The sequence below is a fragment of the Misgurnus anguillicaudatus genome, chromosome 23 (genome assembly GCF_027580225.2).
Source record: "Misgurnus anguillicaudatus chromosome 23, ASM2758022v2, whole genome shotgun sequence".
Classification (NCBI taxonomy): Eukaryota; Metazoa; Chordata; class Actinopteri; order Cypriniformes; family Cobitidae; genus Misgurnus; species Misgurnus anguillicaudatus.
In genome coordinates this window covers 5296599-5313702 of record NC_073359.2, presented here as the reverse complement: position 1 = coordinate 5313702, position 17104 = coordinate 5296599, and the positions used below count along the sequence as shown (strand labels likewise).

The following is a 17104-nucleotide window of genomic DNA, read 5'->3' as shown; positions in this document are numbered from 1 at the left end:
ATGTGTATGTTCCCCTTTAAGAGCGTTCAGTCTGCCTCTGTGTCCCGCCCACTTCTGTGATTGACAGCCTACATGCTGCTGCTACTACTACTGCAGCTTCACTACAGATACAGCTTCTCAAACTGTCTTTTTAAGCACATTGTGTATTTATTTATGTCAAACAATCTTGTAGGCACAACATTAACCACTAAAGGACATTGTTTTGTCAAGGTTCATCTGTCCATGCAAGTGGTGGGTATTTTTTCCAACGCTATTTGATCAAAGAGAAGTAAAATAATATTTTCTCTGTAATTTACAGAAAACATAAATTTAAAAATAACTTCATAAGCTGGCTATAACCGCTACTAAGGTAAACATGAAGGTAAATGTAACGTTAGTCACAAATCTGTTATTGCATCTTCTGCTATTCTAAAAAGTTTGATGTTTGTCTGTGTTTTTAACTGTATTAAGAAATGTCTAGGGCGGTATATGAAATAACTCCCTATACAATTCGTTCACTATTCCCTACATTAGTTTATAAAATGAGTAAGTGTTTATATGCACAAAATGTTGTCAATCCGACGAAATTTAATACAATTAAAGGTTACGACGATACAGTTTACATGCAGCCTAAACATTGCAATCTGATTTAAATGTTCGTTTACATGTACGTTATTTAGAATCCGAACCGAAAGTCTGCGCAAGCGCACAGCCAGGGTTGCCAGACCCACGTTTCAAAACCATCCGACTGGACGTTCAAAACTAGCCCAAAAGCATCACAATGACTATTCACAGCCCAAATACCAATAACTTATCAACGAAATCATTTAATCTTTAACCCGCAGAAAATAACAACTGGTGGAAACAGTTTAAACAGTATCCCAAATCTAAACTCGAAAAAAAGCAGAGGACTTGGCAACGTTACGCTTGCGACAGCATCTCTCGTTGGAGTTCACGCTTTACTCTGTATAAAAGTCAAAACTGAGTTGGAGTTGTTCTTAAGAAGTTTTCCGATATAGGTAATGAAAACACACTTTTCAAAAGTCACAACACTATTTTATTGCTTTAAGCAGCCTAATGTTTTAAAAGTATAAACAAACGCTGCAGAATTTAGTACAGCGTGTGACTCCATTAATGCTGTTGTTGCGTGTTTCTGTGACGAGATTCATAAATATAATAAGTTACGTGAACTTGGAGCGCAAATGTTCTGCGTATGTGCACGACGTATTTTTGCATCCGATTGAGAAAGTCACAGTCAAACTAACATTGTGTTTTTATCAGCAATAAGAAAAGTTCTTGTTTAATGTTTTGTAGCTGGTATATGTGAGTTTCTACAAAGAGAAATCATGAACTTCAGACTCTCATCACTGATCCTGCTGTTACACATTCAAGGTATGAAACACAGTTTTGTTGTTGTACTGAAATACTTCAATTCATTATATATTTGTTAAAAGTATGTCAGATTTTAAACTAGTTTAGTCTAATTAAATTTACATTGCTGAACTCCAAAGGCTGGATTCTCCATTTGGATCAGTCTCTAAAATGTTTAAAGTGAGTTTGTATATTTAAAACTGAACTTAGAGATTTGTGTTTGAGAACAAAATTGATGAATCAGGGTTCATATCCTTACAGGACTGTCTGAATCTCTCATCTTGCTCTGTAATTTTAATGAAGTTAAATACAGATAATCTACAAATATTATTAATGTTACGGTTATGGTTACTTCTTCAAGGGTCCCTAACATTGGATAACTTTAATGTAACCTGTGATAAACTGAATATTTGTGGTGCGAGGGGAGAACTGGTAACAGTGAGGTGCGATTACTCAAACATCAACTTCAAAACTGGGTTCTGGTTCAGTCAGAAACAGAGAACAAACTGGAGAAACAAAGATGAACCTGAAGATTTGACTTTAGATTCAGATTACTCAGGACGAGTGGATCAGATGATCACTTACCGCTACTCACGACTAACAATAAGAGATCCAAGAGAGAGAGACAGTGGAGAATATCAGCTCATGATCATTATGAAGGATGGAGTTAAACATCTCAGCTCAGTCACAGTCAATCTAACAGTTTCAGGTACATTTACATTCTCATCAGTCCAGTTAAACTCTTTTCATTTCTCATCTAATGTAAGGTTTTAATTATTTAGATTTACAGGTGAAGATGAATCCTGAATCTACAGGACAGCGAGTAAAACTGAGCTGTGATTCCTCCTGCCCTTTAACATCTGAATATAATTACCGCTGGTACAAGAATGGACAATATTTAACATTTGACCAAAGCATATTTGTGTCATCCAGTGAAAACACTGACAGTTATTCCTGCTCTGAGTTTGATTCAGTTCCCTCTTCATCTGTGTGTGAGTCTGACATTTACACAATATTTAGATTAATTATTTATTAAATTAGCAGTTATCTTGTTGATTCATATACAGTATGAGTGTGTTTGTAATTGATTGTGAATGTTACAGCAGTATTTTGTGACTCTTTCAGGTCTTTCACACAGTGGCTGTTGGGGTGTGACTTACACCTCTAGAAGAGTTTGTGCTTTAGTGGGATCAACAGTAGATATTCACTCTTCATACTCACATCCCACTGGATATACAGTAGACAAAACATCCTGGGATAACCGACGTTATGGGGCATTCAGAGATCTGCTTCAGGATCGTCAGTTTTCTGGTCGTGTGGAGTTTGTGGGAAACACACTGAGAATCAAAGACGTCAACACGAGTGACACTGGACATTATCAGTTCAGGATCATCACTAACACATCAGATGTAGTTTCTGGTTATCCTGGAGTCTATCTTACTGTTACAGGTAACTGCTCATAATAAACTCTCTGTAGTGCAGCACTCATTATACTGAAGCATTATAGTTCAAGTAAGAGTCACGACTGTGATTAGAGATTTAGGTAATTCTTTATCAATTGAGCTAAATCAAAAATATGAGGCCCAACTTGGAAAATTAGTTTATGTGAACTCTGTTATATGAAATTTCAGATACACGAGTGATAAGCAGTCCAGACCCTGTGATAGATGGAGAAAAAGTGATATTAAGCTGTTCAACTGAATGCACTCTGGATAACAAACATACTTACATCTGGTATAAGAATGGACAACAGGTAACAGATGGATTGACATTATTAAACAAGCTGTACCTGGACTCAATCAACAGTGAGGAGCTACAAGAGTATTCCTGTACTGTTAGAGGTAACACAACATCTCATCATACATCTGACTTTACTGTTACACTGTAAAAAGTGGACAGTTGGATCAACTTAAAAAATAACTTCAGTTGGTAATACCTAAAAAATTTTGTTTCTTGAAATTGAAATTTTAAGTTGAACAAAAGTAGTTTTAGTTACCAACTAAAGTAACTCTTTAAAGCTACATTCGGCAACTCTGGAGGATTGAGATGATTTTGAATGTTTTCAATTTTTATGCCCCTCCCACACTACCACCGAGCAACCTCATATCGAGCTCGTCCTCATCAGTGCGTGTTCAAGCATACAGGGTTTTCTGCAGAAAATTTGTTAGTTAAGGTGGTAAAGTTGGGTGGGTTTCAGGTTCTGAGTGAGGCTGTCAATGTATGGCTCCATGACCTATTAACATTAGATGTGAGAGAAAATTAATAATATTTAAGAGAATGTTTATTCATTCTTGAGCTTGCTTGTGTCTGAAAATGTGCCCATAAGGTGAGATTTGAAAGAGGCGCCACACGTCTTCCCCTCTCTTCTTCGGCGTCGATATTAAGATGGGTCACATTCTCTTTAACCTGAGCTAGAAAGGAGCCCTCAGGTTGCTGTTCACATGCTGCTTTAATTTTCCTTAATATCTCAATGGTAACAGGAAACTAAATAAACATGCAAATTAAACATGATTTTATATTTACAGAGGAAAACTGTCATTTATTTATATAAATAAAAATCATTGTGACATCACACTTTACATGGTTTTTCATTGCCATGAAATTAATATCTTCCTTCTGGAACAATTTGGAAAGCTGTGTCAGGTAGGGCAGGATGTCTGCCTGCATATGAACAGCTGCCATGAATCTGTAAGTTGCACAGTTATGTGTACAACCCTCGTGCTACTGGGTCCTTCTTTATATTCGCCTCCCAGCAAGTGTAGCAAGCCGTGCAGGCAGATTTCTCTGAAGATTTGAAATGGCTTTCTCTTGTGATAGCCACCTAGTGTCCTCCTTGGGTGGGTGTAGGGCAATTTATTCAAATCCATATTTCTATAAGGAATTTGGTGTAGCCTGCAATGTTTTCACTTACTGTGACTTTCAGGTCCGCTACTTGGAGGACACTGGCAGCTGCTTTTAGGGCACTAGTGCGGTTTGCACTATTCCGAAAATAAAGGTGCAGGTCTTGAAGGTGCTTTCTGAAAGTTTTCATGTATGGCACTCCCTCTGATGCATCTCTACATGTCAGGGCCAGGCTGAGCCAGCACAGTGCACAGACACTAATCCTGGCCAGATGTCGGTCAACAATTTTGCTGTGCCATTCTGTTTTCCTAAATTAAAAAAAGTTAAGATTTAGGCAACCTGTTCATTAGTTTCAACTTTAACTTAACTGTCCTTTTCCTTCATTCATTCACTTTACCAGTCATCACTGCTGCTCCATCTGTGCCAAGGCCAAAGATGCGTTCCTCAGGTATTTTTTTTATCATGACCACCTGCTTCACAGCATCTGCAATAGTTGTGGCCGTGCCATCTGGAATGGATACAAGATCCAAAAATTGACACAATAGCTGTCCTTCCTTGTCTGTATACGTGAAATATTTACGAAAAACAATTCGTCTAATCCTGGTTCCCTTTCAGTCGGTCACTACGACGTCGCGTCGTGACCGACGAGTTGGGGGCTCGCTTGGAGAGACCAATCTGCTTCGTATACTACTAAAACGCCAATGAACTTGGCATTGAGATATTTGCATAATGCTGGCGCCGCCCCGCCAGGTGCCTTTATAAGCAGCAGGTGCAAATAGGGAAATTGGCTTTTTCGCTTCGAAAGCCGGCTTTATCTGCTACTGAGAAGCTACTCTCTGCTCTTCTGGGAACGGTTGCTGAAGTTGATTGACAAGCAGTACTAACACAGTGGACGCTCTCAGTATTCCACTGCTCTGCATATTTTTTGTTTTGAGTTTAGTGTGTGCGTTGCCTTTCCCTGTGCGCATCATCAGCTGAGCACCTAAAGAGTGATTTCCCTAAAGAGTGCTACGTGAGAGCTCTGTGTCTTTTTAAAGACAGCCACTCTCTCGTATATTCGGAGATCAGCGTCCTTTTCAGGATTGCTTTTCGTCCGTGCGATCTTGGATGCGAGAGGTATAAGGGTTCCAGTTATGGTCACAAGCGCTGTCTTCGTGCTTGGGCATCAAGCACTCTGAGGCTGCATTCGTGGAGAGTGTTTGTTCTCTCTGTGAGAGCATAGCCCTCTTGGATTGCGGAGACGACTGACGTTTCTACGGGAATGCTGTCCACGCCTTTGCAGTGCTGACACGCCGTGGTGCGGCTGTCAAGCGCTCGCAGGACGCTCTTCGCATCACTACGCTGAGTAGGACGGAGGATGCATCCTCCACCTACCGGCCTCTCATCCTCAGCCGTTTGAGGCTCCGGTCGAGACTGCAGAGTCGTGTTCTACGATTTCTGCCGAATCCATTGGACCTCCTTCTGGTCCCGTTCACTTCTGCAGCATCAGAGGTGTATCCATTTTTCCTCCGAGGCGGAGTTGTTCCGGAGATGGCGGCCGTGCCCGCTCGAGCGGCGGAAACGGTAGAGTTGGAGAGGTTAACCCCTCTCCGCCCGAACCGTACCACCCACGTGATTGGTATTTCGGAGCTGCTCGGGCCTCTCGGTCCTCTCCTCCTGTGCCTTTCTTTCCCGAAGGCACGAAGAGCTGACGTGATTTGCGGCCATCTCGGCCATTCAGCGTTCAGCTTCAGCTTTCACCCCTCACCAATGGAGCCGCTAAGGGCGGGGACCCCTTCAGTGAGCGGGAGGCTGCGATGCAGCTGCGTTCCTGGAGGGACCACCCAACCCTTCCCTCTTGTGTTTGTAGACAGTCGTCCGGTTACGGGCGATGTCCGTCAGGCATGCGGAGAGGCGGCTTCAGCCCTGCATGCAATAACGTTGCTACAGGTTCACCAAGGATTTACGAGGGAGGCCGCGACCTTCAGTCGTGCGATGTCCACCACAGTGGTTCAAGATCGCCACCTTTGGCTGTGTCTGGCTGACATGACGGATGCAGGCGAGAACAACTTCTTGAATGCTCCTGTCTCACAGACCGGCCTCTTCGGCGAGGCCGTGGAGTCGTACAGCTCCGCTGCGCAGACTGAGGCGATCTCCTAGGTCATGCCCCGGCGAAGGAGAGCTGCCCTTGGACCACCACGCCGGCTCCTCAGTCTGCCTCTCGCCGTCGGCGTCCTGCGGCGGCCACCTCCGTTCCCCTCCTCGGACCCCATCTCGGCAGGGCGGGGAAACCGGTCGTCAGCAGCTCACTTCCTGTGAAATCGGGAGTTTAGTGGCCAGTAACGGGCGACCCGGATTGGCAGAGGATCACTCTTCAGGAGATGGTGATTCGCTCCTTCCCCCGATAGAGGGTTGGTGGAAAATTCTTGGTTTGCATGTGTTCCACCGGCGGTTTAGCCGGTACCCACTTAACCACACATAGAGTGCATTCCTCTTCCCTCTCCAGGTCACCAGCTCACCCTACCTCTCCTCTATCGCCAGCGGGTGTTCTGAGGAGTCCGAGCCCTCCACTGAGGAGACCGGACAACCAGCACCCTCATCGGAGTCTGTGCTCTCCGCAGAGGAGACCAGACGACCGTCACATTCAGCGGGCTCAGGTCAGTGTCACGCACACATACTGTAGATGTTTATGCTGTCACAGCAGACGCACCGGCAGTCTCACCTGTCTCGCTTCGCTGCCCCACCGCGGGTACTTCGGTAGTGTCGTTAATCCTCCTCATACGGTGCCTTGGTGCTTGGCTTCAGTTCCCAGCCCGTTTCATTGGGTTTTACGCATATAGTTAATGCTTCGGCATCTCGCTCGTTTAAGTCATCAGGTCGTCTGGGAAAGAGCAACTTTGCCCGTGCAGAGGATCCTTTTTCTCAGTATGGAATTAGACTCGATCGACTAATTGGCGTGTTTTACAAGAGTGCGCAACTAGTCAGTTCTGACTTGCCTCGGTTTAATTCGAGGGAAGTACGCGGTCCCTCTGAAACAATTTCAGAAGCTCCTGGACATATGACAGCATGCTGCGGCTGTGAAACTGCTCGAGCTGCGTCATATGAGACCGCTTCAGCGTTGGCTTTACGATCGAGTCTCGAGGAGAGCGTGGCGCACCGGCATAAATTGTATAAACACTACACCTGCGTGTCATTTTAATTTTCCCCGTAGTAGACCCAGCATTTCTGATAGCAAGATATGCCTCTGAGGGGTCTCCTGGCATTCTGTAGCATACAATGCCCTAAGCACGGGATGATCAGCCACGTATGACGGACTTGCAGTCTCTGGGGTGTGTATAGCACCCCAACTGCCGCGAGCGGTGCGCTGTATATCTGGGACTTGTACGCTCCGCTATGGAGATGCGAGGGAAGGATGTATTAGTCGACACCGATAACATTGCGACTGTTGCGTTATTTACCGTTAAGGCGGTTTTGCGCTCTCGTCACCTGTCGTATCTCGCTCGTCATCTCCTCCTTTGGAGTCAGAAGCATCTGAGGTCCCTTCGTGCCATTTACATCCCAGGTTCGCTCAATACAGCGGCAGACGCGTTCCCGAGCTGCGCGCCCCGGCGAATGGCGGCTCCACCCCCAGACGGTCCAGCTAATTTGGAAGAAGTTCGGTTGTGCGTAGATAGATCTGTTTGCGTCGCCGGACGATACCCACTGTCGCCTATTTTATTCATTAACCGAGGGCAGCCTCGGCGTGGATGCGTTGGCACACAGCTGGCCGCGGGGGGTGCGTAAATACGCATTCCTTCCAGTGAGCTTATTGCGCAGACACTGCAAAGTCAGGCAGGACGGGGAGAGCCTTTTATTAATCGTCCGTACTGGACGACCAGGAATTGGTTTTCATAGTTAATGCTCCTCGCGACAGCCCTCCCTGGCGGATTCCCTTGAGGAAGGGGCACATTTGGCACTCGCGCCCCGACCTGTGGATATCCATGTATGGTCGTTCAGCGCGCGCAAGGTTTAGGTGATTTATCGCAAGCGGTATCTAACACCATTGACGCGGTTCGAGCACCGTCCACAAGACGGGCTTACGCGCTTAATGAAACCTTTTCGTCACCCGGTGCTCTTCGCAACGCGAGGACCCCAGAGAATGCCCTTTAACATTGTGCTTTTATATCTTTAACATAGGTTAGATGGTAGGATGTCCCGCCGCCATTAAAGTTGATATCGCCGCTATTTCTGCTCATCACTCACTATCAACGGCAGATCAGTTGGCCAGCATGATTTAATTATTACATTTTAAGAGGCGCTCGCAGGCTAAACCCCTCGCGCCCTCCCTCTTTCCTCCTGAGACCTGTCCATGGTGCTGAAGCCTTCAGGTCTCCTATTTTAGCCTTTGCAGTCTGCGAGTCTGAAGTTTTTTATCAATGAAAACTCTGACCCTGCTAGCATTGGCCTCCATGAAGAGAGTAGGGGATTTACATGCATTCTCTGTTGACGATTCGTGCTTTTAGTTTGGTCCTGCTGTCTCACTGAAGACCCAGACCAGGCTACGTGCCCAAAGTTCTCACCACTCCCTTCAGAGATAAGGTGGTGAGCTTGCAAGCGCTGCCCCCGGGGGACGCAGACCCAACCATGGCTTTGTTGTGCCCCGTACGCGCACTGCGACTCTACGTGGTTCGCACGCAAAGCCTCAGGACCTCAGACCAGCTCTTTGTTTGTTATGGTGGCCAGCAGAAAGGGAAAGCTGTCACTAAGCAGAGGATGTATCATTGGATAGTTGATACTATCGCCCTGGCTTATAATCTTCAGGGTATTTCTTGCCCCTTTAATTTGAGAGCGCACTCCACACGGAGTGTTGCCTCATTTTGGGCTATCGCTCGTGGTTCCTCGCTAACAGACATCTGTAGAGCTGCTGGTTGGGCGACACCTAATACGTTCATTAGATTTTACAATGTTTGTATCGAGCCTGTATCCTCTCGTGTTCTTTCCTCACCAGGGAGGGCACGGAGAGCAGACTCGCAAGTCGGCTTGCAGCCTCCGACTGAGGCTCCAAATTGAGTTTCAGTATGGAAGGCCATCAGAGAAAAAATGCGTAATGGTTTGAATTGCTCTTCCTCTGTTGCCTTGGCAGCCTTTGTTGCGGAGCACTGGCTGTCAGCCTTTCACTAGCTGTATTCTTACGAACCTACGTGTTTGGCTGGGCTCCAAATTGTGTTCCTTTGTGAGTATTATTCTGTGGGGTTAATCCTACCAGCCCACGTTTCCCTTAGCAGAGCACTGCTTTGCTTACACAGCCACGGCTGTCATTTATACCTCAACTACGGTTGACTTTCGCCCACCAATAGCCCTTAACGGGGCGGTGGCTTCCGCAGCGTCCCTATACCGCTCAGATAGGGCGCTTCCCAGTCACTGGCACTACTGTGGGGTTAAAGGAACATCTAGTGCCCGGCCTTCTGCCTTAAAACCTAATTCTCCTTATCCTTAAGTGGAACCGGAGGGCTTTACGCAGACACTGGAAGAGGTCAGCCCTCAGTGGCGTTTTGTTAGGGATTCCCAATTCGTCGGTCACGACGTGACGGCGTAGTGACCGACTGAAAGGGAACGTCTCGGTTACGAATGTAACCCTCGTTCCCTGAAGGAGGGAACGGAGACGTCACGTCCCGTCGCCACAGGGCTGCTCCCTGCTGTTTATCGACCGGTCACATTCTCCCGGCTTTCTCAGCGAAAAGAAGCCAATTTCCCTATCTGCACCCGCTGCTTATAAAGGCACCTGGCGGGGCGGTGCCAGCATTATGCAAATATCTCAATGCCAAGTTCATTGGCGTTTTAGTAGTATACGAAGCAGATTGGTCTCTCTAAGCGAGTTCCCAATTCGTCGGTCACGACGTGACGTCTCCATTCCCTCCTTCAGGGAACGAGGGTTACATCCGTAACCGAGACGTTTTGTTACACGCATTTCTTACCATTTTCGCTTTGGTTTAGGGTTAGATTTACATAAAATGACATCCTTACCTAAACAAACTCTAACCCCAACATCAGGCGACAATTGGTTAAAGTTGAGAAAATATAAAAGAATAAGTATTGTATCTTTTTTTTAAATAAACCAATACTTAAAGTGACAAATACTTAAAGTAACATATAACACAAGCACCAAATCTAGCCCTAAACCAAAGCGAAAATGGTTTGAAAATAGGACAAAAAAAGTTGAGTAACCAAAACGTGAAAGTGACACAAACAGAAATTGTGACATGCTCACGTTCAAACGCGGCAAAACGTGACATTTTCACGTTGGTCCATACGTGAAATAATCACGTATTGGCGTGATATAGGGTTGCACAGAGATGTCTGTGGACTCATCAATTTCCAAGCCAATAACCTTTGATGTTCTGATGGCTTCTAAAATGGGCTCCTCAACCACTTCACCCAGAATCTGTAACATTTTGTCCACAATCCTGTGGGACCTGTAGTTGGTCCTTTGATCAATTTAAAAAAAAAATTATTTGTAATTATTTGTAATCCATGACAGCAAAAGTACACTAATGAAATAAAAATTCTTACCTTCAATTTGGCAAAATATTCACAGCCTAAGGAGGTCTGCAAGAGCCAGCAATGCCCGGTAATTTGTATGGTGTGCGATTTCATGCTTTACCAGCCAGTAAAGACATTTAAAGCCGCCAATTATGGCCTCATGCTCCACATTTAAAATGGGCTGAAATGCCACACTGATGGGCAGACCTTATAAACAAACATTCAATAAGCTGTCACTGTTAGTTTAAATTAAATAATTAAATCACCCTAGTTTGTTATTCCTAAACAACTCAAACACTTACTTCGGCTTGATTGGGCTGCAATTCCAACACATGAAATGTGATTGGTTGAGCTCAAGTGGGAGTCCAAGGCATCACGCCTGTAGTTAGTGCCTCTATGAAAGGCCTTTGAGAGGGGCCACGTAATGCCCTTTGACGGTGCATCCTGCACAGTCTGCAAAACATCCCTAGGAACAATGCAATAACTCATTGTACGTCGTATGAAGAATGCAGCAATTTTAGGTTGTGTTTTTCGGTCCATTTGGCTGTGTACAATGTGACAGAAAACATGTGCAATCATCAAACATATAAGATGTGTGAACGCAACTAGCCTTAATAAGAAAACATTACAGCTATCATAATAATTGCAGATGCTTCGAGCGAACAGTTTACAGATTATTATAGTATTTAAAGACTTTAGATCATTTAGAATAATTATCTTACCTCGATGGCTACCCAGATAGCATGCAAACCATTTAAACAATGTTAAAAACTACTGCATTGAATCAATATCATGTTTGCACCCTCCACCAACATTGAAAAAATATCTAGATTCCAACAAACCACCACCATCGCGATCAGTGCTTGCTTCAGTTGAGTCTTTGACTCCTATTATTCACTAAGTTAAATCTTTCTTTTCTTTTTTTAGTGTTTGTATGTGTATATGTAGAAACACATGTGCATTGGAAAAGAAAGATGTGTTTCAAAGTTAAGTTGAACCTGGTTGCTTTTTGTGAAGATGTCAAAATGATATAAAATTAAGCTGCTTTACATGATTATGTTGATCCATTTTTGACATTTATAATTGTTTTGGTTTGTAAATACACTGTGACAAGACAAACAGAAAAATTGCTGACACATTCAGACATCATTACTCGTCCTACAAATCTCAACAATGGTGACAATCATCAAACAAATTCATATAAAACAATCAACTGCAATGCATGCTGGGAGTCATAAATTAGTTTAGTACTACGATGATACCCAGCATGCATTGCAGCATGAAGCTTTCTTTTGTTGATGGTCACCATTGATGAGATTCATAGATCGATTCATGATGTCAGAGATAGATTCAGTAGTTTAACTTTAAATGTTTTTTTATATAATCCTCAAAATAACAGACCTGACACTGTTTCCAACTACTACTATAAAATAATTTTTTTGCATAACTTTAACAGTATTTCATTAATATCGCTTAGGTATATCTACAAGAATAAACTACTTGATAACATTAGATCTTTGTTTTCTTTGCAATAGCAGATGTATTTTAAAACACTGCTTTAACAGCCAAAGAAAACTTACCATTAAAACACAAGAGTCAGGGGCCCAGCCAAAGCAAACACTGATCACGACAATGGTGATTTGTTGGAATTTCAGTGTTTTTTCAATATTTATGGAGGGTGCAAGCGTGATATTGATTCAATGGTATTAACATTGACAAATCAACGATTTTTAACATTGTTTCAATGGTTGCATGCTATCTGGGTATCCATATTCTAGATGAACGTCTTCCCCCCAAAAGGTTTTCTTTTTCCCAGAATAAAGAATGTTGTAGAACGTCCGGTGAACGATGACTGATAGCGCAAAGATTGTAAAAACTGATTATTTCACACTATTAATTACAATTCTTAATGGAGTGTAACTACTGTCGCATGTAAATAATGCAAATAAATAATGTGAGCAAGAGCGCTCTACAATTATATAGAATCAACAGGCACGTGCAATCTAGCTAGCAGGTGAAGAACTCAAACAACAATATCACCAGATAACTTACTTTAAATGTGCAAGAACTATAAACTAATACAATAACAGGCTTAAATAAACCCAAAACATAAGTCTACTTACAGTTCTCATGGACACACGAACTGGCTAGTTATCCTCCAGTGACTGACGCGTCTTTTCCTCATTTCGGCCGTGTGACACGCGTGCCCGCTCACTGTGTCAAGCGCGTCCGCGCTATTCTCCGAGATGCACTTGACGGCAAATTTTATTTATTTGTTTATTTATTTATCTATTTATTTTTGAACGACCTTGTTAAGGCAGTAGGGTTTCCAAGCTTAGGCGGGCCGCCTTAACTATAAAGTGCTGCGGGAAACCCTGAGCATACTTAGATTACTTACATAACACTCCAAAGTACAATAAATGGTTGATAAAGCACAATTACCTGTCAAGAAGAAATATGGCAAGCTCTGCATCCAGCTAGAACCCTTTAAAAGCTCATAGATCCCTCCACCTTTCAAATGCTGGCCTGATATTGATCCTAGTTTTATTACAGGCACGGTCGCTTTCTATATTCGTTTCCTTTTTTTCCTAGGTTGTTTTCTTTTTATTGGTTGTTCTCCTAGCTCTGGTTGTTAGCCAAGGAATCGGAAGTTTGTTAGTGAATGTTCTCTCCGCCATCACGCTGCGTTCAATCCAAGGTGGAGGCATGTGATATTGGGCTTGTTCGGCTTCGTGCGGCGCCACAGGAGCCGACAGCCGGGTGACGTCGAGGTACCGCGAGAGCCAGATGAAATTAGACTTTGTATGATTTCTCTAATCATTTTCGCTGTGCTTTCACGTCATTTGGCTGTCGGTTCTTGTGGTGCTTCATGAAGTCAAACAAGCCTAATGTAACACAAGCAAGGAGGGGAATCTGTGGCGTGTGCAGGAACTGTGATTGACAGGCAGATTTTACACAGCCCTGTGCTGATTGGACCAGATGAACTGAGAGCGCTGGATTTTTGCCAACCAAATAACAGGCTCTAGGTGGAGGTAGAAGCCTTTTTTTCTTAAACTGTCTAATTTATGTTGTTCTTTTGGAGCATAGTGTCGGTTTCAGTGAATATGATCAAAAAATCTTGCCGACTGCAGCTTTAATGGAATATTCCATTTTCTTGGAGGAGGGGTCCAGATGGTTTGCTCACCACCATGTCGTCCAGAATGTTGATGTCTTTGTTCAGTCGAGAAGAAGTTGTGTTTTTTTGATGGAGGCATTGCAGGATTTTTCTCATTTTGATGGACTTTGGTAGAGCCCAACATTTGGTGCTTGGCTCAACACTTAACAGTTTTTTTAACAGAGTTTCAAAGGACTATGGATGATCTCAAGCGAGGCGTGGGGGTCTTGTCTGGCGGGACGATTGTCATTTTTGACAAGAAAAATGACAGATATGCACTTTTGAAGCACAACTTTTCGTCTAGGTCCGGTCCAGCGTGACCTAACGTAAATGCGTAGTGACGTAGGGAGGTCACGTGTTACATATATAAAACGCACATTTGCGGACCATTGTAAACAATAAACTGACACAAAGACATTAATTAGTATCAGTTGACATACAACAACGTAGGAACGGTCCTCTTTCAACACACTTGTAAACACTGGGGTGGAGTTTCGCGTTCGTCCTCTGTGACTTCTTGACGTCATGGCGTATTGCGTGGGGTCACGCTGACGCATCACAACCGGATCTAGACGAAAAGTTGTGGTTTGGGGGAGCATGTTTTTTATTTTTCTTGTCAAGAATGACGGTCGTTTTGCTGGATGGGGCCCTTGTGCCTCGTTTGGGATCATTTATATAAAGGGACTGTTGGGTGTTGAGTTGAGTGTTGGATGTTGGGCTCTGTTGAACTCCATTGGAGTGAGAGAGATCCTGCAATGTTTTACTCAGGGAGCATGGTTTCTTCTCGACTGAACAAAGAAGGACATCGGCATTTTGGATGACATGGTGGTGAGTGAATTGTCTGCATTTTTCTTTTAAGAAAATGGACTATTCCTTTAAGTTGATCTAACTTTTCACTTGTTACAGTGTAAATGATAAAATAGATAGTTTCAGTCCTTGATGCTGATTGTTTTATTCCCAGCTATGACATCATCACTGAGCTACTTTCAGTCTCACTGTGCAGCACTCATAGCTGATCATTAATATTGAAGTGAGATGCTACAAAATTACAGAAATGTTCAAGTACAAGAACACATCTTGGTTAGTTATTGCCTAATAAGTCAAATAAGTCACTGGCACAGCTTCTGCAGGTTTCAAAGTCAGGTGCCGGTGTGCCGCGTTGTTTTGTGTACCATCATTACTGGGGAAACCCCTAAAAAAAGAAGATGAGGAAACACAATCAAGGTGGAATTATTATTTTCTAACGCAAGCTGTACTTTAAATGTACTAACACAACGAAAAGTGAAAGTGTTTTAGCGCTGCCAGTGGCACTGAATGGCATAGCACATCACTCAGAACTTTTGTGTTATTTTGAAAATATGCACACAGCTGTCATGATGGTTATTTGCTGAGTAGCGCTGTGATAACGGCTGCAGTGAGACTGAAATCTGAGAATCACAGAAAAGTCAAATTCTGAATGTTCTGCCTTTTCTAAATATAACTGAGTTTGTGTCTTTTTTTCAGATACGATGGACAAAATAAATGCTTAAATACATAAAACTGTAGGATACTGATTAAAACAAGGCTTGGCTTTCTGAAGGTTTGCTACTATAAATGTTTTAACACTCTGGGGTCGACGCAAACTCTTTATTTTTCAATCACTCTGCAAAGAGACTTAAATTACTCTGCTGATTTTTGACATACAGATATGATTTATACATAATTTAAAACGTTAAAGTGTCTATTTTTTTCTGTCCACTCCCAATAAAAACAGAATGTCGTGCTTTTCACAAAATTAAGAAAATAAACATGATGCGCGTTTTGTTCTCTCTCCCTCAGTGAAGTCATTGCAGAAACGCGTCAGAAAAATAAACTGTAACTTAACGAATACTTGTCATAGAAACAAAAGATAAATGTCTACATAATGCTTGGAATGTCAGCTTTTGAATGATGTAAGTGAGATCGAAAACATATTGTCATTCGGTGTAAACTGTATGAGAAGGAGGAGAGATACCGTCTTTCTCATGTTACCTGTTTATCTGTAATGAGATGAGATCGCCACACCCCGCGCCATTGAAGTGAACGAGTAGAAACATCCATATGCATAACTCGTGCCTCCTGCAGTCAATGGATACAAAATCCACAATCCAGTCTCTCCACTCCTTGTTGTTTTATCCGAGTGCACCAAACATGACATCTACTGTAAATCCTTATTTACTTGCATATGTGTGTCAGTATCTCCAGACGCGAGTTTGTCTTAGAATTTGTAAATCAATATATTGTTTTATGTGAATGAGTACACAGACTGATTTTCACATCATTTTGAAGAAAAAACCCTAGACTACTAGATCCTGTTTTGAAAAGTCTTGGGAAAACATGTTTAGAATGAGCGTTGACAAATGTCAGTGCATGTCAAAACTTCCCCAGGGCCCTAAAAACCCCTTAGACCCCAGAGGGTTAATAAAGCTTTTTGGTACCTGCCTTTCTGAGATATTTATCCACATATTATATTTGTATTAAGACATTCACAATCGTCAGATAAATGTTATCTTTTGAATATATTTCTCTGTTTTCTGTTTTCACTGCAGTATGTGGTAACACTTTCTATGAAGTCTGTGTTTATAATGCATTATTGCAGGCATATTCCCTTATAATAAACATTATTATACTGTATGTTGTATTCTCTAATAAATAATCATTACAACAGTTACAATACATTATTTGTGGTTGTACCATTTATGAGTATGATGATTTATGACACATGAGGAACTCCACATTGTTATCTTGTATTATAAGTACACGTTGTCATATATTTAAATTTTATATATTTGCGTTGTATAATTGTCACTTGACCTAAAGCAGTAAATAAACCATAAGTCTTCTCATAAACATCCACAATGCTTTACATACAAATAACTGAAACAAACAGAAAGCTACAGATTGGGCTTTAATGTTCTTTAAAAGGAAAACCTCAGGAAAATGTGTCAGAAATGTCCAACATATGTTTGTTACCAGCCTTACTCCTCTATAGTGGGTCAATATTTATACCCAATCATTAAAATGGCACTCATAATACTGGCAAAGGCTTTAGTGGAGCTTTTGTAGAGCATCGATGAGCAGTGTACTGCTTACTAATTCTGTGAAACATTTTGAGTCGTCCCAGATGACCTGCCCAAAGTTTAGATTGTCTCATTTTTAAACATGTCCTCCATACACTAAAAGAAAGAACCATTTAAAAATTTTCGATACAGAAGATTATTATGACAAAAAGTATCTAAAATA

General features: G+C 42.5%; 2 protein-coding genes across 2 annotated transcripts in view; both read left to right on the top strand.

Annotated features, from left to right (window-relative positions):
- The window catches only part of LOC129454229 (basement membrane-specific heparan sulfate proteoglycan core protein-like), a 164777-nt gene that overhangs the window by 99769 nt on the left and 47904 nt on the right, over nucleotides 1–17104 (top strand). The window lies entirely within an intron of this gene.
- LOC129453652 (sialoadhesin) lies at nucleotides 1194–16537 on the top strand. The gene is made up of 6 exons (XM_073861529.1): nucleotides 1194–1371; nucleotides 1712–2059; nucleotides 2133–2342; nucleotides 2476–2799; nucleotides 2982–3191; nucleotides 15347–16537. Exons 1-6 carry the CDS (start codon nucleotides 1326–1328, stop codon nucleotides 15370–15372), a joined length of 1164 nt encoding a protein of 387 aa, XP_073717630.1. The 5' UTR covers nucleotides 1194–1325; the 3' UTR covers nucleotides 15373–16537.

Excerpts from the sequence above, each read along its gene's own strand:
- LOC129453652 (XM_073861529.1), top strand. The coding sequence starts at position 1,326 with ATGAACTTCAGACTCTCATCACTGATCCTGCTGTTACACATTCAAG. Across the intron at positions 2,343-2,475 it reads AGTTCCCTCTTCATCTGTGT|GTCTTTCACACAGTGGCTGT; the intron begins GTGAGTCTGACA and ends TGACTCTTTCAG. Across the intron at positions 2,800-2,981 it reads AGTCTATCTTACTGTTACAG|ATACACGAGTGATAAGCAGT; the intron begins GTAACTGCTCAT and ends ATGAAATTTCAG.